We start from the raw sequence: 22289 nt of genomic DNA on the forward strand, positions 1-22289 counted from the left end.
CTCTCGATCCGGACGGGCATCGGCACGCCGAGCCGTCCGGAAGAAGAACCACCGGAGTTAGCCCAAGGGCTCGCCGAAAAAGGAGAAGGGGGGCACCGCCGCCAAACCGCTCGACGGTGGCGCGCTCACCGCGAGGTGGACGCGCAGCCGGCGAGGGGGAAGGCCACGTCGCCGCCGTCAGAATCTCCGCCGCAGTCCTCGTCCAGATCGAGAAAGAGGATGCGCTGGTGGTGGAGACAGAGAGGAGAGGACAGGAGGAAAGGGTGGCGCGCGCGGCGTGGTTGCTATCGTTGCCGTCGCCGGCGGCCAGCGAAAACTCGCCGGTGCCTCAAGCCCCAGCCGCAGCAGAGAGAGGAGCGAGCGGCGCGGATGAAGAAAGGAACGGGGAAGGAGAAAGAGCCGGCGGCCAAACGCGGTGCGGTGGCCACTTGGTGCCGTCGCCAGCTGCCGGGGCGGGCGGCCTGGGCGCCGCCCCGTGCTTCCGCCGTCGAGAGAGAGAGAGCGCGACGGGAGAGAAAGAATTGGGGGCTAGGTTTCGTTCGAAGGGTCTCGCTCCCAGGTTTTCTTCAAGCGAAAAAAGAGGTAGACCACACGATCAGGTTGAACGGCACATATCGAAACCCTAGAGCGGTTGCAGGCTTTTGGGCTGAAAGCCTGATGGGCCGTTGGCCGGCGGACCAGGCTAGAGAGGCGCGCGCCCGCGCCGGGCCTTTTGGGCCAAAAGGAGAGGAGGCGCAGCTGTTGTGGCCCAGAGCGCGCAGCTGTCTTCTGTTTTTGTCCAGGTTTTGGACAAATTTAATACAGTTTGGCTATACAAAATTATTCAAAGAAAAATTTTCGTTTAGAAAATAGAAAAGTAAAAGTAATGTTTCAGAAAATAAAAAGATCATGAATTTTTTTTCATGTTTTCCGCTGCAAATAAAAATAAAAGTGCTCTTTTTAAAAGTGAATAGAACTAAAGTAAAAGATTAAAATCGTTGCTTCTCTAATGCTTTTTCGAACCAATCGGTTAGAGTTGCTTAGAGATTAAAATAGTACAAAATTGTTTCCGAATAGGATATTATAAAGTTTCCGCTGCAAAGTAAAAGTTTTATCCTCCAGTTAAATTGGAACCAACGGGAAAATTTAATTGGAAGAATTGTTTTTATTAATGTTTTTCCCCTGTGGGTGAAATAAGATGCAGATAGTTTTCGATATGACAAAAGAAAGATATTTGTTTTAAAGTGAAAATATGGTATTGTTATTTTTTGACCAACGTTGATGATAACAGTATTATAGTTCTATGAGTCCTATGTTCAAAGCTTAAATCTCTGATAAATTTTGTATCAAAGTGATCAATTTTCAGAGAACAGATAAAGATCAAATAAAGCTCTTAAGCTGGAGAAATGTATATTTCTTGTTCCTGCTGTAATAAAGTTGATGATGATGATGATTTCTTATCAAAGTTGTTCAATAGAAATACTATCATCACATTGTTTAAGAGTTATATGCATTATTCTCATTTCCGCTCAACGGTGATATGGAATTAATGTAGAAGGATGATGTTTTATTCTAATTCTGCCCAACGGTGATTTCGAATATAAAAGAAAGTTTTTCAAAGTTTAATGTGCATATTTTTTTTAATCAAACCAACATGGGGTTATTTTTTATGCTCATTATTGTTGAATATTGGCTAAGTTTTCTCAGACTAAAAGTTTTACATTGCTTTCATTCGTGAAAGCGAATGGCTGGGTACTTGTGACCCGAAAGATGACCAAGAAAGGTCATAACGTGAGGGAGTATGTTCTCTCTAAAGAATGGCTTCAAAAGAAAAGAATTATTGGATATTAATCCAAGAAAAGAAAATAGATAGATCATTGAGAGTCTTGGTTGACGAATGGCTTTCATGTATTCTATATGAAGAAGTTTTTTCGGTCAACATGATTTGAGATGAGACAAGCAACATGCATGTTTAACCAACGTCGGATTAAGAATGTGTGTCAAAGAGCGTTCGGATTTATTTCTGAATTTGATGATTGCGTATGCAGTCAAAAGAGCCAATTCTGGCATTTATGTTCCTTACAGGGAATTACCCGCATAGCGGGAAAAGAGGATTATGATAATACCCGCATGGCGGGGAAACTCTGGGAAAATACCTGCGTCACTGGGTAAAGTTGACATAGTATTATGTCAAAAATCCTATATGGCAGGAGAAATTTTGGCAAAGAACTTATCCTGTATGACAGCACAAAGATATGATGACTCATGTGCGTTTAATGTGTCCCACTCTGGGAGAAAGGTATGGAGTAGCTATTATGCTTTCCTAGTATCGACTGTACACCTTATGTGTAACGGTCGTTAACCACTCAATAAATCCAAAGAGAATAAAAGTGAGAGACGAACCTAAAGATAAGATTGATATGCAAGTGTGACTTGCAAAAGTACTAATGATAAAGAACTCTGTTGAGTTTCTGAAATGGAATGAGGAAAAAGTACTCCCATACTAGTTAACAGATAACTTCATTTCGCATGAAGTAATCAGATGAATGAAATAGATAATTGAAGTTTCCTCAATTCACAAAAGTCATGAATGGTTTTCGAAATTGTGGCAGAAAATTTCTTGCCACATTTCGAGGGGGAGAAAGAAATATTAGACAAATTAAGAATGATGAAACTCCCCTATACTTTAGATAATGTGATGCATATTATGCATCTAAAGTGATCCATTGATGAAGAATGTGATCGTCTGGGGGAGTACGACGGTCATAATAATACCTCTAAAGAATAGAAATAGTTGTATTCCTGGATCTTTTATAGTTTCAACAGTAGACTAAGGAATACTAAGACGGTGCTTAAAAGTGCCATAAAGAAGAAAGTTTTAACAGAATAAACCCAAATAATAAAGTTTAAAGATACCCCATTTTAGTGAAGATGGAGTAAATCTGGGGGAGCATGGTATGAAAATACCAAAGACTATAGAATTAATTTGCCTCTTGGCAATGACAGAGCAACAACAGCCCCATATGAAAGAAGTGCTAGTACCTAAGACACAGATGGTCTTAAGGAATGAGAAGGTCAGATACTTCTGATTACTATAAAGTCTATGTTAGTGAAATTCAAATGGAGGTTGATCCCGCCTCATTTAAAGCGCTCAATAGAGTTTTGAGACTCATAAGTAATTTCCAATGGAACCAAAACAGTAGGCTGTAAAGGGTCTACAAGGTCAATGTGACTCCAAAGGAAATATGTAAAGGTGTAAAGCACGACTTAAATTGAAAGTTTTGTGCATGATCTGAGTTACATCAGATGAAAGTAAAGAACACAAGGGATACTGCTTCAAGAAGTTTTTTATGGACTAGAGCAAGTCTCTAGATAGTGGCATTTAAAGTTAAAAGAATCATATGTTATTTTGGGTTAAAGAAAATGAGAGGAAAATTGTATTCGTGCAAAGTTATAGAATGGGAAATTCATGTTCTAATCCTGTGCATGTGGATGACATCCTACTTGCTAGTGGTGATGTCAACCTACTGCAGGAGGAGAAAATAAGTTCTTGTCCTCAAAGTTCAAAAGAATGTTCTCGGTAGAGTGTCTCTCGTTATAAGTATCGAGATTCACGAAGAAAAGAATGAAAGGGGGTATTAGGGATGTCAAATAGACATGCTAAGAAAGGTCTCTAAAGTATGCATGCGAGAAAACCTACACTTGTTCTTATAGTCAAGGGTAATGGAACTGGAAACTATGGTGTTCCAAGAGTTGATGAGAAAAGATTGAAAACGGATATGGTACCATATACTTCAGTTGTTGGAAGCTCAATACATTACCCTGACACAGTTCACATATCCGGGTTGTTTTGGAAATGTCCAGTCCATATATAGATCACTGGAATGGAGTCAAAGACATCGGCCTCATGCTGAAAGAAATAAGTGCTCTCAAAAGATTGTGAGTACAGAGACATGAGTTGTGAAATGTATAGCGAAATCCACAATTGTCGCTAACTTTCATACTTGGAGATTTTTGTGTGGAAAAGCTCCAAAGAATGAAACAATTATCATGAATGTGATGCAAAGATATTTTATAGCTTGATATGAGGCTGAGGGATAGGCAAAATGGTTAAGGAGACCTGTACCCGGAGTTGATAATGGTTGACAACAGCGATAACCATTTTAAGTTTTTCTCTCCTATGACAACGAGTCAAGTATTGATGCCAAACACACTGACACAGAGTTATGCGTTGTAAAGGAGAAAGTCCGGAATTATGTAGAAATGCTTGAAGCATAAAAGCAATAGACAAGTATTTGCAGATCTGATTAATAAAGGCTTACCGCCCAGTGTGTTCGGAGAACACACAGTCGACATGGGTTTTATGGTATAGTCTAAGATTTCCGGACAATAAAAGGGCCCAAGGTTAAAGAATTTGTTTCAAAACAGAGGTACATTGTGGTTGTCTGATTCTATCGGCAATTGGGTTGTGATGATGAAACATGTTCTATGTATTGATCTGTTATGAAACGAGTAAAGTAAAAGTATAAGGTCAAAAGTAAAAGTTGAGATCAAGGGAGAGAATGTTAGGATGATCTCCACCGTGTGGGTCCAACGGCCCACCGGGCCCTTAGATCCGCGCCCTAATCGGGGGCGCTCAGCCCACTATGGGTGACGGGCCCCTGTCACCTGCACTATGTAAAGAGGTGGGGGACGGCGGCTCGCATCACGAGGTTCGTCGCGATGCCGCACACCCCACCCACATCCCCTACCGATTTAGGATTAGCGCAGTGCTGACGAGAAACACTTGTACGAATGTTATTTGAAAATGAAATTTTGCAAGCAGTTAGAATATTTATCAAAGTTTACCACAAAAAATTCAGAATCTTTTGAATATTTTAAAAATGTTTTTTTTATTTTACTGTTCACCCGAGCTCATTTGAGCTCGGGCTGAGAAAGGACTTTCTGGTACTCTGGTTCTTTTCATGCTTTGGCGGTGTCTCATTGGACAGGTAGTGTAACGTAGTTATGGAGATTTGGTGTGTCCAATCTTATGGATTTAGGTTCATGCCGTTACTGATTAATTCATTTCTAACGATCTGATGAGTCAGTGTGGTTTTTCTTTTTCTTTTTTCGTTATTGATATCGTTGGTGTAATCCGTTGTGACATTGAAGTTCTTGTTTCCGCGTTATGGTGAAGGTCATGTCGTTCGACAACCAGAGGGATCATCTTCATCTCAAGTACGTTCAACGTTTACCACTTCTCATCCTCTTAGATGGCCCGCTCAAGCAGGTTTGTAAAACCTATGAAGATAGTTAAGTTTGTGCAGGGTGTACGAGTGACAGTGCGGCTGTTCGGATCTAATTACACTCTCTTCACCGAACATAAACACGTGAGCATAACTATTTTTCACTAAATATACACATGTGAATAACCACTGTATCGAAAAGTCAAGCCACGGTAGCCATAAGGTGACGCCGCTCTAGCTAGCACAACCACACGCTCTATTGTCCAACATTGGCTAGTCTGGTCTTGTAAAACTTTATTTATTTAATTATTTAGAGCAACTCCAACGCAAGGACCCAAACGGACATCGATTTTATCCGTTTCATGTCCGTTTGGGTCACCTGTCCGCCTAGTGGACATGGGGCGGACAAGCCTTGTATCCAACGCACGACGACTCAAACTCTCCGTGCCGTCCGCCCCCTCCTTCCTCCCTCGCGCCGCCCGCCCCCTCCTTTCTCCCTCGCGCCGCAAGCCCCCTCCTCTCTCCCTCGCGCCCGCCCGCCCCCTTCTCTCTCCCTCGCGCCGCCTCTCCTCTCCTCCTCGCGGATCCCCTTCCCCGCAAGATTTTTCTCTGCTCGCGCCTCTGCTGCAGCTACCTTCTGCTCGCGCCGCCGTCCGGGCCTCGAGCCCCAGCAGGAGCGCGCGGAGGAGCCCTGCACCGGTGGCCTCGCTGGGGCGTGGAGGAGCGGCCGAGCGCGCCGTGGCGACCTGCTCCGGTGGCCTCACTACTAGGGAAAAGGCTAGCAGCAGCGCGGGTTTTAGACCTATCAGTAGCGCGGGGTGGTGCGCTACTGATAAGGCGCTACAGCTAACGAATAGCAGTAGCGTGCCTCCACCCACGCTACGGCTAAATCGACTTAGTAGCAGCGAGTTCCAGGAGGAGCGCTGCTGGTAATTAGTAGTAGCGCTTCTCTCTGCCCGCGCTGCTACTATTATTTCATATTTTATTTCTTTTTTATTTCATGTTGTATTCGTACACCTTTACATAAATTTTCATACAACAGAAATTTACAAATTGTTTTTACATCATAATGAGTTATTACATCACGGGGTGAAAGAACCGTGTGGACTAGTTTCAAGTGGACGGACATCCACTTGAAACTAATCCGCGGTTCTTTCACCCAATGATATAATAAATATCATCATCATCATATCATTAACAACTTATCATCATCATCATCATATCATTGGTCACTAGTCGTAATCACAAGTACTCCTTACATCTTCAACTCTAACACATTGTATCACATAATAAACATATTGTACCTCATAGGACCTACTACATTCTCTTAGGACCTACTATATTCTCTAAGGTAAAATAGCAAAAAAACAAGATAGCCACTCGCTCTCCATTATGGAGAATACAGATTATCCTGTCTTCAATTCTTGCTTTTCGCTTAATGTTGCTTCCAAGAACCTCCTCACGAATGTCCAAACATTTTTTCCACTCTTTGATTAGCATGTGTTCACCGGTTTCAGAAATTCGATATGCACAAGTGAGATCCGTAGGATGACCTGGCTGTAGGTTCAGAACTTCAAGGCGACCATTGTAATACATCAGATGAGGCACACAATCCATCGGGATTTTCTGTTGAAAAACATAGTAATAACTTCGTAGTTAGCAATGGTGTACTAGTTTTAGAAGTACGCAAAAGATGCACGGATGTCGTAATAGTAAAATATCTTACCAGGGTATCTCCATAGAAGTTATCATGGTTCAACACGTGCACTAGTGGCATGTATTCACCATAATTTGGAGGAGTTCGATAATAGGTATTGTAATTCTCAAAAAAAGTACAATAAGCAATCAGATGATTTTCTCCTTATAAGTTAATTCGGAGCCATCAGTGTACTGGGTTTTGTCTACCATCTTCTGCACATTCTTTAAAGATTCAAAATACGCTGTCAATGGAAATAAGTTGTCAACTATTTTGAAATAAACAATATAAATTAGTTAATAACTATGTTTGAGAAACTCATATTGCGGTAGAATCGGAAGCGTATCAATAAGGACCCAAATGTCCACATTGTCTTGCTCGATGTCAGGATCACCAAGATCCATGCTGACAATCATACCCTCATAAAAATCATACATTTTGCAAAGTGCTTCCCAATTTTGGCAATCAAAATGGGTTACGCTCTGAGAATTGTACATATTTACTTCAAAATCGATATCATGATGGGTCCTTAGGTGTATTTTCTTTGTTTGAAAATTTTCATGGTCTTCAAAACCCATCCTCTCCAAGACATAGCGTCTTGCATGGCATGGGATAAGCTAGTCGAATTGTAAAAGATGAAAATTAGACGTTGAAATAGTTGAGGTCATGCTTAATTACGAAAAAAAACACTTGTCGTTGTTGCGTACCATTTCAACATCGAAGGTCTCCTCGAGCTTAATGCTGAAGCGCCGATCTTCATCCAGCTGAACGAACCTGTCGCACATACCTCGATCATCGTGGCACCAACTGCACTCCCCCGGGAGACTGTCGTCGTCCGAGTACGACATTTCCTACGTTCATAATTCAAAGATTAAACTTGTACATATTCTAGCACAAGTCATGCCAGAATTCACGGAAAAATCCGGCATGACCTTTGCTAAAAAAGGACATATGGAGCGCCTGAAATTTGCCGGAACGGAAATTAATCAACACTCCGGCAAAACATAGGCCACTCGGAGGTGTAACCAAAACATGAAATAATTGCTTAAACTAAAAAATAACACCAAATATGGCATGTTCAACTAGTTTTCTTAATTCAACTAGTTCTATTAATTCAAATAGTTCTTACTAAATATAAACTTAGCATAAAAAGAAAAAAACTAGTTCTTTCTAAAAATGAAGTAGTTCAACTAGTTATTTATTTACTTACTATACTAGTTCAACTAAAACTTAACTAGTTCAACTAAAACTAAACTAGTTCTATTAATTCAACTAGTTCTTACTAAATATAAACTTACTATAAATAGAAAGAAACTAGCACATCTACTACTACTAATTAACATCTAACTACTACATCTACTACTAATTAACATGTACTACTGCTAATTATACAACTAGTTTACCATCACTACTAGTAATTAATATCCACTACTTCTAAAAATCATTATCTATGAACCCTAAATTAACATCTACTACTACTAAAATCATCTACTAAATAAGCAAAGAGAGGGGGTTGGGGATGGGTGGGGGGCTTACAGAGGGAGAGACGGTGGCGGAGAGGTGCTCGGCGACGGAGGGGCGGCGAGGGCGGGCTCGGGATCGGGAGGGCGGCGATCCTAGGCGGCGGGCTCGGCGGGCTCGGTCGAGGGCGGCGGCGGTGAGGTCGAGGGCGGCGACAGTGTGGTCGAGAGCGGCGGCGGTGAGGTTGAGGGCGGGCGGGCGGCGGCGGCGGTGAGCGCGCAGGCGCGCTCGGGCTCGAGCGGCGGCAACAGGGAGTAGGGGAACAGGCCGGTGGGGGGGAAGGGGGGAAAGGAGGACTTAGCAAAATTTTGATGCGGGGGTTGGTTAACTCGAACTAGCAGTAGCGCACGTACAGACGCGCTATAGCTAACTTATCTACAGCGCGTTTTGGGGAAAACCGCTACTGCTAATGGAAGCAGTTATTTCTTTTATTTTAGTAAAAACATCAAAAATATGCATTGGTCATCATTGATCTTTTTGTGTACAATCTAAATAGTCAACATGAATCCTCACTGTACATGTATAGGTACAGGCGAGGATTCATATTGCAACCACAAATCATACACATATAGTTCAATGAAGACCAAGTGCTCGAGATAGGTTGAGAAGCAACATATTTAAGGTGGTAAACACCTTGTTCGCTTAGCAGTATGGGACTAAACTTAATTAGTTGCGGTCATACTTAGCAGCAGCGAGTTTTGAGCAAAACCGCTGCTACTAAGTTCTTTAGCAGTAGCGCGTCCACGGGAAGGGCGCTACTACTATATCTTTCCTGGAGGCAACACCGTGGCAATTATAGTAGTAGCGCTCTTTTCACCTAGAGCGCTACTGCTACTCAATCATTAGCAGCGCTCTTTTCTAAAGCTCGTTGCTGCTAATTAGCAGTAGCGTCTATTTTTAGACCGCGCTGCTGGTAAGATTCTGTGTATAAGATTTTCCCTAAGTAGTGCCTCGCGGCGGTGCGGAGGAGCGGCCAAGCGCGCGTCGGCGACCTGTGCCGACGGCCTTGCTGCGGTGCGGAGGAGCAGCCGAGCGCGGGGTGGAGACCAGCACCGGTGGCCTTGCTGCGGGCGTTGCAGTCGCTGACATATGGGACCAGGGGCGGACACGAGCGGGCGACAGCGGTGGACGAGAGCGTCCGCTTCCATCCGCTTCGTACCCATTTGTTCCCAGATTTGGGTCAGGTTTGGGTCAGGGACGGACAGCAGGCGGACACGGACGTCCGTTTGGGTCGCCCCGTTGGGCCAAGTTTTCTGTCCGGATGACCCAAACAGATAAAATGGGTCCTCTTATTGGAGTTGCTCTTATCGTAGTTTGCTATTTGAAACTTTTTTTCCTTGTGGTTTGATCTCCCAAGATTTTCTCCGCAGACGACCAAATATTAAATCGCACTCGTTAGCCAGACGAGCGATGTGTGCCAGAGGATAGCACATCCTTCCCCACGGGTACGCTCATGTATGTGCGGTCTGCATACGTAGCAACTGCCTGAAAATTCAAAGAATTGGTTTCTTTTTTCTTTTGCGGGTAAAGAAAAGGCCAGATGGACGATGTAGGCAAACCACGATTTCCTATCCCACATTGACTAGTTCGGTCTCGTACGTAAAACTCTATATTTACTCAGGAGAAGGACCACAGTATGTGTCACGGTTGTCAGTCCGATGTCTATGGTTTTTCTCCGCAGAAGGCCAAACATTACGTCACGGTCGTTATGCAGACGACCGTTGTAGTCCAGCCACACATTCAGGTGTCCCACGTTGGCTACCCATCGAACTGCCTAGAAGTATACCGTATTTTTTACCGTGTGTGCAGGGGTGTTTGAATTTACCCAAAATGAAGGTGCCCTGTGTGCGAGGGCAGGGGCCAAGGTGTATTCGTCAAAATTCTAGCTTTCCCTTTCCCCCACCTCTCCTTTAGATTTCAATTGGGTCCAATCCTTTTATGTTTGGCCTTTTTCCAGCTTTGTATATTAGGTACGGTGAAAGAATATCTCATAAAGACCTGGTTTGTTCCGTACCTAAATTTTTATTTTAGAAGCCGAACCAAAATATTTAAACAGGGCCACCAATAAACCCCAAAAGTAGCCCTTAATCATATACAAATATAATTATCCCAATAAAATATATGTTAGTGGACTAGCTATTTCTTTTAGCTTTTTAGATATAAAATGACTGATTTTTTGACTTTGCATGCACACTATGCAATGCATCGCTTATTGCGAGCGAGCTCGCTCACGTGTGGCGCCCCACATGGGCTGGTGCAGTAACGCTTGGTATTTCAATTGTTTAGTACTGTCACCGACTCGTCGTCTTAAAATAAGCGTCTCAACTTTGTACTAATTTTTTCCCGTAAAAAAATATTGTACTAACTTTGAAACAAAGTTGTACTAAAGTTGAGACACTTATTTTAGGACGGAGGAAGCATTTCTTTGTTTCTTTCCTCTCTTTTTTTTCCTCTTTTCTTCTCTTTCTTTTTTTCCTTGGGTAAATGTTTTTAACGTATAAAAGGCTGAAACATGAAATTCTTATCAAATGGGAAAAGTAGAGCGGGGTATAATATACATCTCAAAGTAAATGTGTATTTTGTGGCAAATGGTAATGTAAAGCCGGCCGTTTTATGAGATGACCCCTCTAACTAAGATATGCCCAATCTGCTACGATCATGTATTAGTACAACTAAATCTAGATCGTCAGATCGGCACAGTGGACAATTAATCCGTATTAGGGAGGGGCGACGGCAACGGCGTGCCTTCGGCTTGTATCATCACTATGTGGTCTATGAATATGGATGTAATTTTAGTATTTCTGATGTTCGATGTACTGCCATGATTGATTGAAAATGAATAGATAGAAAATTTCCAAAAAAAAGAGTAAAGAATGCCGTTAAATAGACTCTACCAATAAGGCGTGGGTGATGCGGTAGTGAGGACTGGACTTTGGCCTAAAGTTTGCAGTAACTCTAAAATCGATGACAATCTACATCTCGACATGTCGAGCCTCTTTGGTTGTACACCTTGTGCCCTGCAGGCCTGGGCCTAGAAAAACGACAGTTCGTATTCTGCCGAATAAGTGTATAGGGCTACAGTGTGACAATTGGACTTGGAGTATGTGAAAGATTAGATGTTTGAGTCGAATACGTATAATCCATTGCCAAATATATAAATGCATCGTGGAGTATGCCAAAATAGACATGACACATACTAGGCCAGACACATGATCACCAAGGGAACGGTCTAGGCACCGGAACGGTCTAGTGTCAATGTTTGGGTGGCTACGGTTATGACTGCGGGTGGATGTTAAGCATCGTGATTATGAGGAAGTATAGAATAGATTAGGATTTATTTCTACCTTATCTTGTACTTTAAATTGATCATCTACTTGTATATATATGCCCACAAGGCTTAAGCAATATAAAAACAATTCCATCATTCTTCTCTCTATAATAGTACGAACGAAAGAATTATCTCTGCAATAGGCCAAAGGTCACAGAATAAGTCACGGTCGTTAGTCCAGTCTCTATACGAGTTTCTTTCACAGAAGGCCAAAGGAAGTCACGCTCCTTAGCCATAAGGTGACGCACCGTGTAGCTGCCCCAACCACACGTACTACTGTCCCACATCGGCCAGTCCAGTCTTGTAAGACTTTGTATATTTAATTATTTATCGTAGTTTGCTATTTGAAACTTTTTTGTGATGGTCTGGTCTTGGAAGATTTTTCTCCGCAGAAGGCCAAACATTAAGTCACACTCGTTAGCCGGATGAGCGGTGTGTGCCACAAGAGAGCACATCCTTCCCCACGGGCACGTTTGTGCATGTGCGGTCTACGCCCGTAGGAACTCCTGAAAATTCAAAAAAAAAAAGCCGGACACGGTTTGAGTGTCCCACATTGGCTAGTTCGCTCTCGTATATTTACTCAGCGGAAGGACCAAAGGCATTCAAGGGTGTGTTTGGTTCGGGAACAAAATGGAATGAAATGTCATGGTTCCATGACATTCTATTTCACTAGAATTGGTCGGTTTCGTTCATGTGTTTGGTAGAGAAATTTTGTGGAATGGAACGGTTCTATTTTGATGTTTGCTTAGAGAGACCAAATGTAATGAATTTGATTCAACTCACCATTTGACACATGAATGATGAGATTACATATCACATGTATCATTTTACATCTATAATTATAATACATATTAGGTAATGAAGATATATGCCGTTCGTGAGGGAGAGACGAGGGGACGGATCGAGATGGACTGGCGGCGCAGATGGGAAGGGGTCGCGGGGTGAGAGAGTCGGGGAAGGAAAGGTGGGAGAGCGAGGCGTTTCGTGTAATTCCTTCGATTCGGAGGTACGAGCACATTCCGCATCTCAAGGGAATATGCCGCTCGGGGGAATGGGTGGGCTCCTGTCCTCGGTTGCTACTAAACACAAGAACGAGGCCTAGTCATGGCACAGACCCGTTACGTTCCACTCCATAATACAAACCAAACACACGGAGGGTTTACTTGGTTTTACGGGATGGTTAGGATATGATTGGCTTAGATTTGATAGAGTGAGACGGGCCCACCACTTAAAATCAGGGGGGCCAATTAGTGAAGGCCAGGCGGCAGGGTCTGTGAAAGTCCGTCTGTTTTGCACGTGTGTGTAGTATCATCGCCCCAAGTGTCCTACGTTGGCTACCCATCGAACTGCCTACAAATATCACGAGTGACCAGACCCGCCATTCACGCGGCACTTAGAAGTCAGAACACAGCCATTAGCCATTGCCATGCCGACCATGCCATCCCGTGCGCTGGCCCTCGTGCTCCTCCTTCTCGCAGCAAGCAAAGCAGCTTCCCAGGGGGTATGCATAGACCCCCGTCCTTCTTCCGCCGCAGCACCAGCGCCACCAACGTCCAACACTACCAACAGCAGCGCGTTCCGCACCAACGTCCTCACGCTCCTGAACGCCCTCCCCCAGGCCGTAGCGCCAACGGGCTTCGCCTCCCTCTCCTTGGGCACCGGCCGCGACCGTGCCTTCGTCCGCGGCCTCTGCCGCGGCGATACCACGCCGTCTCAGTGCCTCGCTGACATGCAAGCAAGCGTCATCGACTTACGCGGCAGGTGCGCGTCAAACCGGAGCGCGGCAGCCTATTACGACAAGGCCTACATCACCTTCGCCGACACCAACGACACGATCAACCTCTACTACGAGAAGCGCTCGCTTAACGCGCTGTACGACGTCCTCACAGTGTCCGACCCAGAAAGCTTCGACCAGACGTACAACGTGCTGATGAAGCGCCTGGTGGCGCGGGCGGCCAGCGAAGGAGGCAACACCTCGGCGATGTTCGCCACCGGGGAGGCGGTGTACGCACCAAGCGATCCCAAAGGGACGATGTACGGTCTCGTGCAGTGCATGAGGGACCTCAGCGCCTCGCAGTGCGACTGGTGCCTGCAGTCCTTGGTACCAGTGCTGCCGACGTGCTGCTACGGATATCAGGGAGGGGTGGCGCGAAACTTCAACTGCTTGCTTCGGATTCAAATATATACCTTCTACGACCTGGCGCTCGATGCTCCGCCTCCGGCTGCTCCAACACCGGGATCCCCCGACGAAACACGCCGTGAGTAACCCGGACCATCATTGCCTAACCTCATCCTCCGTATTTTTCGCCGTGTGTGCAGGACTGCAGGGGTGTTTGAATTCACCCAAAATGAAGGTGCCCTGTGTGCCAGGGCAGGGGCCATGATGTCTTCGTCAAAATTCTAGCTTTCCCTCTCCCCCACCTCTCCTTTAGAAGAGACCACAGGCCTATTGGATTTATTTTTTCGGTACACGTTTATTTGGCTATGCGTTACCCTAAAATATGTCTCTGACACAACCTTAATCTGCAGCAAACCAATTCATAAGAACCAGGAATATCTAGTGGGATGTAGTGTCTCTAGAACTAGAGGATGCCCTACACGTTATTGCCGGAATCTTTTGCAATATAGTTTAATTGGATTCAATTGCATGAAACATTAATATTAGAAGTAAAAACAATTGATAATACATATGACTTGTTTTGTTTGATTATTGTATAGTTACAAAATATTTACTAATTATAAATAACTTATTAGAATGGAAATTGTCATGCATATTTGGGTGTTAAGGTGGAATTTTTCCAATGCATGGTTACAGGTTACGTGGGTTTTTTTTCATGCATGTTACATGATGAGATGACATGCTTGCCTATCATAAGAAATATCGTCTCCCTTTTTACTTTTCTACAAATCGTGTAAATTCTAAAAACAAAAAAAATCAGGTTTTATCGTGTAAATTCTTTTTTAGGATATTTATCATGAAAAAATTTAAGAATAGACAGAGTTTATTTGGCTGTCCTTTGTGAGGGACGCTCAGTACCGGCCAAAAAACTATATATCTAGCAAGCCGCGTTTAACCTCATACAAGCTAGCTTTCAGTTATGCCCCCAAATGATTCATGTTGCGCAACCTTGCGACCCACAAGAACACATGCGGACGCCCCTGCTGCTATTGCCCTTGCTGCCATTTCTGGCTCTCATGACGGAAGCTAGTGCACGGCAGTTCAGTTGTTAATGATCGACTAATTGTCTTGTGCAATGACCAATGCTGATGGTGATAAATTTCTTAAAAACATGCAGGAAACACAAGATTACAGCATGTCATCCTTGCTGTCGCCATTTCTGTTGGGACACTATTTGTCCTAGTCGTTGTGCTTGCTTGTGTTCGTCGGCAGAGGAAAAGGATCAAGGCAGACAAGGAACAACAAGGTATGTAATAATTCCTACAGAAGAGCACATGGGTCATACGGAACAAGAGAAGGCGAGAAATAGTTTTTTTTTCGATCATAGGGGCAACATGGCCCCCATTTTTATATGAAAATAGAGTCATGAGAGCATCTCCAACAGAGGTGCTAAAAGTAGTCCGCGCTGTAAAAATCGCTAATTTAGCACACGGAGCATCTCCAGCAGACGCTGCAAAAGCCAACAAGCTGTAAAATCCAACCGGCGCGCTGGGAATTTCTGCATCACACGCGGGATATTTGCCGCACGGCATACAGCGCGCTGGACAATGACGCGCGAAGACCAGCTGCTCCGCTCCGCTTCGCTCCCTCTGCTCGTTCTGCCATTTCCTGCAGCTCGCCGCCGCCGGCCGCCGGTCGCCGCCACTCCTCTGTGTGCTCGTCATCTGCTCTTCCCGGCATGGGGCGGAGCCGCCACTGCCCTTCTGCTCGCCGGCTGGAGCTTGCCGCCTCGAGTTCGCCGGCCGGGAGCCGCCGTTGCCTCTCTGTTCGCAGCCTCCCTGTGGCCGAAGGCTAGCGTTGCATGCGGAGCTTGTGGTTTCCGATCGATTGCAAGCCAGCTGATAGGGAAGCCAAGCTAGCTAGCTCGTGTTTGTGCATCAAGCTAGCTCGCGTACGGTGGCCGGCGATTTCAACGATCCAACAATTGGGGAGCTAATTGCGTTTTTGTTTTGGTCAGATGGATTTATCTATAAATGTTAGGGACCTGTTTGTGATATATTTGTGACACTTTATTTTTTTAGTGCATCTGCTGGACCGCTGCGCGCCATTCGCTACGCGTTATCTTTTTGTGCGTCTGCTGGACTGAATCGACCACGGAGCGCTAAAGTTACTAAAATTGCGCTGTAAAGTTATTTTAGCGTGTCAGGGAAGGAAAAATAGCTACATTCCTAGGCATTTGGACCACATCTAAGAAATGCAACCATAGCACTTCAGTAACCGGCAATCTGGTAAACATCTAGAGATTATAAGCAAATTGGCTCAAATCCAGGACAAACAGAGGCTAAGCAGGCATCATTGGCACAGTCTTTGATATTTACGTCCCCAGCCATGTGCCCTTTTGAAGATATCATATGCTACTTAGGTGAGCCTTTCAGCTGCTTCCTTAAGGCATAATTTACGAGTCCAGTAGTGCACACAAAGTAGAAAACTACATTAGTAGGTTGAGCAGGACGCATATGGAAAAAATAGGATATATTCCTTGTTTTGCAAACAGTCCATAATAAAGCGCCAGAACCAATAGATACAACGGCTCTACTCTTTGCTAGTATAGGTCGGCAGCCAATTTTGATAGAGACCAAAGAAGGATGTGGGCGTTGACTATACCTCAAGTACAGTATATGGTTTCTAACCCCCGCGTCGCCTCCCCCGGCGGCGGCGGGGGAACCCTAGCCGCACTGCCTCGGCACCCTCCCCACCTCGTCCCACCTCCTCGCCGCCGCCTGAGGCCGCCACCGGGCAAGCCCGGGGCGCCAAGGATGGTGGCGGCGGGGTCTCGGCTGCCCTGCCTCTCCGTGGGGAGTCTCAGATCTGGAGCGGCGGCTCCTTTTGGCGAGGCACGGCAAGCTCCGGTGAGCAGCCGTGTGGGCGGTGGATCTGGCGTCCTGGCCGTGTGGGTGGCGGGATCCCGGTGGTCGTTGGTGGCTGGCGGCGGCTTCTGCGGCGGTCGGTGCGCGCGATCTGGCGCCTCCCCTCCTCCCCTGTTCGGCGTGCGGGCCAGCCTGGTCGGGCCGCGCTTCCCGTGGTCGCCGGTTCTGTACAGGAGGCGCTGGTGGTGGCGGGGATCTATTCGGGCGAAAACCCTGGCCGGCCATGCCCGGCCGCGCCGACAATGACATCTAGGGCGCCGTTCCCCTCCTTGGAGGCGTCGGTATGGACTGATCTCCTCACTTCCCCTTCCCCTAGGTCTCCCGAGTGAAAGCCCTAACTTTATTGGGCGGCGGCGGCACTCACAGCGTCGTTACCTCCTTGAAGGCGCCGCTTTAGGAACCTTGGGGTTGGGTGGCGCTTGTGGGTGGTGGGTGACGGTGGTGGCGCGGACCTATCCTAGCATGGATCTACGTCTGTTGCTTAGAGATGGACTCGCGTAGGTGGAGGTCGTCGTTTGGCGTCGTGGTGGCGTCCATGGCGGAAGACCTTCCAAGGCTTGCGTAGGTGGAGGTCGTCGTTTGGCGTCGTGGTAGCATCGATGGCGAAGGACCTGCTAAGGTTGACACCTCAATCTGCTCTGAAGATGGACTAGTGGAAGATGACGGCGACGACACATGTGAGTGCGTCAGACCGGTTTGTGCCCCGAACCCGGTAGATGGCTGGGTTGGGGCCTCCGGCTTTAGATGTTAGGCTTAGGTGAGAGGTCTGGGTTTGTGGCCCAGCTTGCACCCCTTCATCATATGGATAGGAGTAGCGGCAAATGTTATCAAGATGATGGATTTAGGCATAGTGTTATTATACTACTTTGTAAGGTCCTCGAGAATAATCAATAAAATGACCGCATGCATCTTCCAGATGCAGAGGCCAGGGGTCATCCTCCTTTTCTAAAAAAAATGAGGTTACCCAATGCCCCAGAAACCACATTCCATTGACACAGGAGACTACTATTTCTAGCTTCAAGATTAGTAACTCCCAACCCCCTCGATCTCTAGGACGACAAACATCCAACCAGATAACCAACCGATACTTTTACACTCCATCCTTCTCTTGCCAACAAACTATACAAGCACGAAAGAAATCAAGTCTCTTACCAACACCTCTAGGCCAACGAAAAAGGGACAATAAGAGAATAGGAATATTACTGACACAAGTATCACAGAGAATAAACGAGGCCCCATGGAGTGAAAGATCCCTTGCCATGAAGCTGCCATTTTTCATATTTGTCCTCAGGTGGCTCCCAATCAAGATTACATAACTTTTGAAAATGTAGAGAAATCCCTAAATATCTAAAAGGAAAAATCACCTACTATGTAAGTAAAAATTTGAGCATAATCATTCTATTCCAGCAACGCATCGCTAAAACAGTGGATCTTGCTCTTCAGAACTTAATTTTAGCCATGTTCAATGCTCATAAACATATAAGATAACCTTCAAGGTCATCTTCCAAATAAAAGATGGTATCGTCTGCGTATTGTAGAATGGTGAAACCTCGGTTATACCAAGGAAGCAATAACATCAATAGTTAAATTAAAGAGGAGAGTGGGGAAAGGACTCCCCCTGCCTCAAGCCTTTCCTAGTAACAAACTAAGAGCCTGACATGTCATTCAAGGTAATAGTTGCTTTACCATCGCTAAAAAAACAATTAGGCCACCGTACAAATTTAACCAGGAATCCTTTCATGCTTAACGCATCATGCACAAATTCCAAAATGAATTTATTGTATGCTTTCTCGAAATCTAGTTTAAAAAGGGCAGCAGAGTATGCAATGAATATAAAGTCTCATGTAAAACAACTACATTATCTAACATAAACTGACCTTTGGTAAAAGCAGATTGAGCTTTGTGAACACTCTTGTCTACAGTCAACATGGCTCTACTATTGAGAACTTCAGTAACAATTTTAAATCGAACATTAAGGATGAAGATGGGCCTATACATCTGTTTTATCAGCCCCTTGACCTTTAGCGGTCAGAGTTACTATATCATAGTTTAGTCTAGAAATGTCAATAACGCGATCATAAAAATCCTGGAAAATTTTAAGAAAATCACCAGAGACAAGACGCCAAAAGATTAGGTAAAACTCAACAAGCATGCCATCTAGCTCACTGCTCTATTGTGACTCGTGGGGAAACTGCAGTTTTAATCTCGTCATGTGTAAACTTGTCATTCAACCTACTGTTATCTACATCGGAAAGGCAACCGGGCAAAGGAATAATAAGAGAGAAAGGAAGAAGATCGTCCTTCCAAAAAGCTTCTTATAAAAGGTAGTAGCATATTTGATGAGTTGTTCGCCTCCTTGAATGATGCGCTCATCTTGATTGAATCTGAAAAATCTTATTCTTACATTTTGTACCACTAGCATTAATCATAAAATACTTAGAATTACTATCTCCATGTCTTATATCTCTCTCTTTATACTGTTAGTACCATTTAAATTCCTCCTCCCTAAGAATTTTATTTCAGTCATTTTCCAGTTTATCTCTTAAGCCATAGTCAGATTCTAAGGCACCAAAAAGCTCACATTTCTTATCCACAACATCCAGCCAATTAGTAATGCATTCTCTATCCCTCCTATAAGCCTCCTCACCATTAAGATTCTAGCCCTTGAGGCTTGTCTTGAAAGGTTTCATAGTCAATGCAAGGTACTGCCTCTGCGAGCGAACAATAGACGACCAGGCATTGTTAACTATATCGGAGAGATCTTTCATAGTCCACCAGCTTAATTCAAACCTAAAAGATGCATTTATCGCAACAGTATTATCACAGTATGTAAAAGAAGAGCAGCATGGTTAGAAACCCCTCTAACCAGGATTCTGACAGTAACCAAAGGAAACCTTTGCTCCCAGGAGGGGCTAACCAAAATTGTATGTAATTTAACAAACAGAGGGTCCATCTGGTTATTAGACCATGTGTAGCTCGGACATGACATCACAAGCTCTTTAAAACTCATCCCCGTACACATTGATTAGGATTCACTTGAATCCTGATCACTTGTTCATTATGACCATTCTAGTCATAAACCTCTCGGCCATACATGTATCTACCTGGAACAGATCATGTCTAACACCCATAAGTGAACATCCAAAAGCCCCATCAGAAGGCTGCCAGAACCAAATAACTGTAGCCAGCCAGGAATCAATAAGATCCTTCTTTTTTGTCTCTTGTATACAGATAAACTCAAGGTAAGGTATAGCTAAATCGCATGTTTCTTATTGCAGATAATGCAGGAGAGGGCTTGAACTATATTAGTCTCCAAGTGTTGAGGGTTGCCACATCCAATTTTTCTATAAACAACAAACTGGGAGAGGGAGGATTCGGAGAGGTTTTTAAGGTATGTATTGTGCTTTGGTATGAATATTACATGAGAATACAAATCTATACTAAATGTACCAGAGACAATATTTGGTGAATTATTTAATTTAATCCAAGAGCAAACTTGCCTCTACTGTCTACATAGGGGGAAATGCAGGACGGAATGAAAATAGCCGTCAAAAGGTTGTCAAAGGACTCTGTTCAAGGGTTTGGTGAGCTGAAAAATGAGCTAGTGCTAGCTAACAAACTTAAGCACAAGAATCTGGTGCAGCTTCTCGGTGTTTGCTTGCAAGAGAAACTGCTGGTGTACGAATATATGCCTAATGGAAGCCTAGACACGATTATTTTCAGTAATTCTCCCATCTCATCTTGTCAAAACTTTAGTACACCACTAGTCTGCTATTCTGCTGTTTTTAGTTTGAGTGGTGCATGTGTGTCGCAGATTCGGAGAAGGCACACCAACTCGATTGGATGAAAAGAAGCATGATCATCTCTGGGATTGCTCGAGGTCTACTGTATCTCCACCAGGAGTCTCGTCTAAAAGTCATCCACCGTGACCTGAAGCCAAGCAACGTCTTACTGGACCTGGATATGAACCCCAAGATCTCAGATTTTGGTCTTTCTAGGGCTTTCGGTGGAGATCAATCGATGGATGTAACAAAACGTGCTGTTGGTACACTGTAAGTCTTTGCTTCTGTGTACGTACTTCCTCTGCAAATGCACACTGTTCTAGCCAAATTAACGGAAGATGACCGTTTGAGTGATACGATATCAAATGGTAAATGCAACACTGAGCAAGAGTGCTTATTTTGGAACTAATTCATGCAGCGGATACATGGCTCCGGAATATGCGTACCACGGCCAAGTCTCTACCAAGTCAGACATGTATAGCTTCGGAGTCGTAGTTGTAGAGATTGTGACTGGTAGGAGGAACAATGCATCACTCGACGATGATACTGCCTCCAGATCTCTGCTCAGCCAGGTAAGATCCGCACACATAATGTACCTCACTCATTTGTGGAGATAACTTGCCGACTAGCTGCTACTTATTTATCTTTTACGTACAGGTATGGGAAGCGTGGAGCGCAGGCTCGATGGAAGAGGTGGTGGATCCTTCCCTGGGCAGAGGTTACCCCAAGAACGATGTGCTAAAGTGCGTGCAGATCGGGCTGCTGTGTCTCCAGGAGGATCCCAGCGCCAGGCCGGCCGCGTGGGAGGTCGTCCTCATGCTCGACAGCCCCTCCATGTCCATGACTATGCGGACTCCGACCAGGCCAGCGTTCTGCTTCACACAACCTGGAGTCAGCAACCCCACGCTCAGTTACCAAAGCAGCCGGGGTGCTATCACCAGCCAACAACTGCCTACCCCCGTTTCAGGCAATGACGTGACGATTTCTGATGTCGAGCCTAGGTAGGATGATTTCAAACAAGTTTGCATCAGTAAGGCGAATACCAACTGTTAAAAATAATTGCCTTTAGTCATGTCCGGAAATGTACAAGATGCTCGTTCATGCTTCTTTAGCTAGCTGATCAAGAGTGAGTCGATAGATACATACGTGGGTCTAGTGATACTAGTCGTATTCAATAATGTTTAAGCTAAAAGTGATCAAGGTAGCCGAGTGATTATTGTTGGCTTGCATATCATATGGAGCAAGCTGAGACCGGTTGTCATGTCTGTGTAGGCCCAGGTTGTTTCTATCGGCTGCCTGTGTATATAAGCATGGGGAGGTGCGTGAGTATTGTAACGTCTTGGTATTCGAGAGATTGTAAATAAAGAAAACAATGCATGTCAGGTCTCTTTGGCAAACCTTTTGCGTGCGCGTGTTTGTGATATTTTTTATTTGATATCCGAGCAAGGTTGAAGATTCAAATCCACAATTGCCCCATGAGTAAGACGATGTAACACCCTGTAATTTTAACAGGTGTTCTCATACATCAACGGTTCTTCTCATCGCCACTGACGGCCATTTTATTTGCCCTTATTGATTTTCAAATCAGAGACGGCCGTGGGGGCAACTCTGAGAGGCATTGAATCTTGGAGTACTCTTTTATTCATATCAAACACGGTACCGTGAAATTGATTCCACGGCTTCGTCATTCCCCCTGTCGTAGTCACCTT

At 44.7% G+C, this 22289-nt stretch overlaps 1 protein-coding gene across 1 annotated transcript; it reads left to right on the forward strand.

Annotated features, from left to right (window-relative positions):
• The first annotated feature begins 13106 nt into the window (after nucleotides 1–13106).
• Nucleotides 13107–21977, forward strand: LOC125553260 (cysteine-rich receptor-like protein kinase 44). Its single transcript, XM_048717067.1, has 7 exons — nucleotides 13107–14010; nucleotides 15049–15177; nucleotides 20077–20189; nucleotides 20316–20520; nucleotides 20613–20850; nucleotides 20999–21152; nucleotides 21238–21977. The coding sequence occupies exons 1-7, from the start codon at nucleotides 13179–13181 to the stop codon at nucleotides 21583–21585; spliced, it is 2019 nt and encodes a 672-aa protein (XP_048573024.1). The 5' UTR covers nucleotides 13107–13178; the 3' UTR covers nucleotides 21586–21977.
• Nucleotides 21978–22289: the final 312 nt, after the last annotated feature.

Source organism: Triticum urartu, chromosome 4 (genome assembly GCF_003073215.2).
Source record: "Triticum urartu cultivar G1812 chromosome 4, Tu2.1, whole genome shotgun sequence".
Classification (NCBI taxonomy): domain Eukaryota; kingdom Viridiplantae; phylum Streptophyta; class Magnoliopsida; order Poales; family Poaceae; genus Triticum; species Triticum urartu.

What these genes read in the sequence shown, in the direction of transcription:
- LOC125553260 (XM_048717067.1), top strand. Translation starts at nt 13,179, where the DNA reads ATGCCGACCATGCCATCCCGTGCGCTGGCCCTCGTGCTCCTCCTTCTC. An exon ending in ATCCCCCGACGAAACACGCC is followed by an intron (nt 14,011 to 15,048) that starts GTGAGTAACCCG and finishes AAAAACATGCAG; the next exon opens with GAAACACAAGATTACAGCAT. An exon ending in GATTCGGAGAGGTTTTTAAG is followed by an intron (nt 20,190 to 20,315) that starts GTATGTATTGTG and finishes CTGTCTACATAG; the next exon opens with GGGGAAATGCAGGACGGAAT.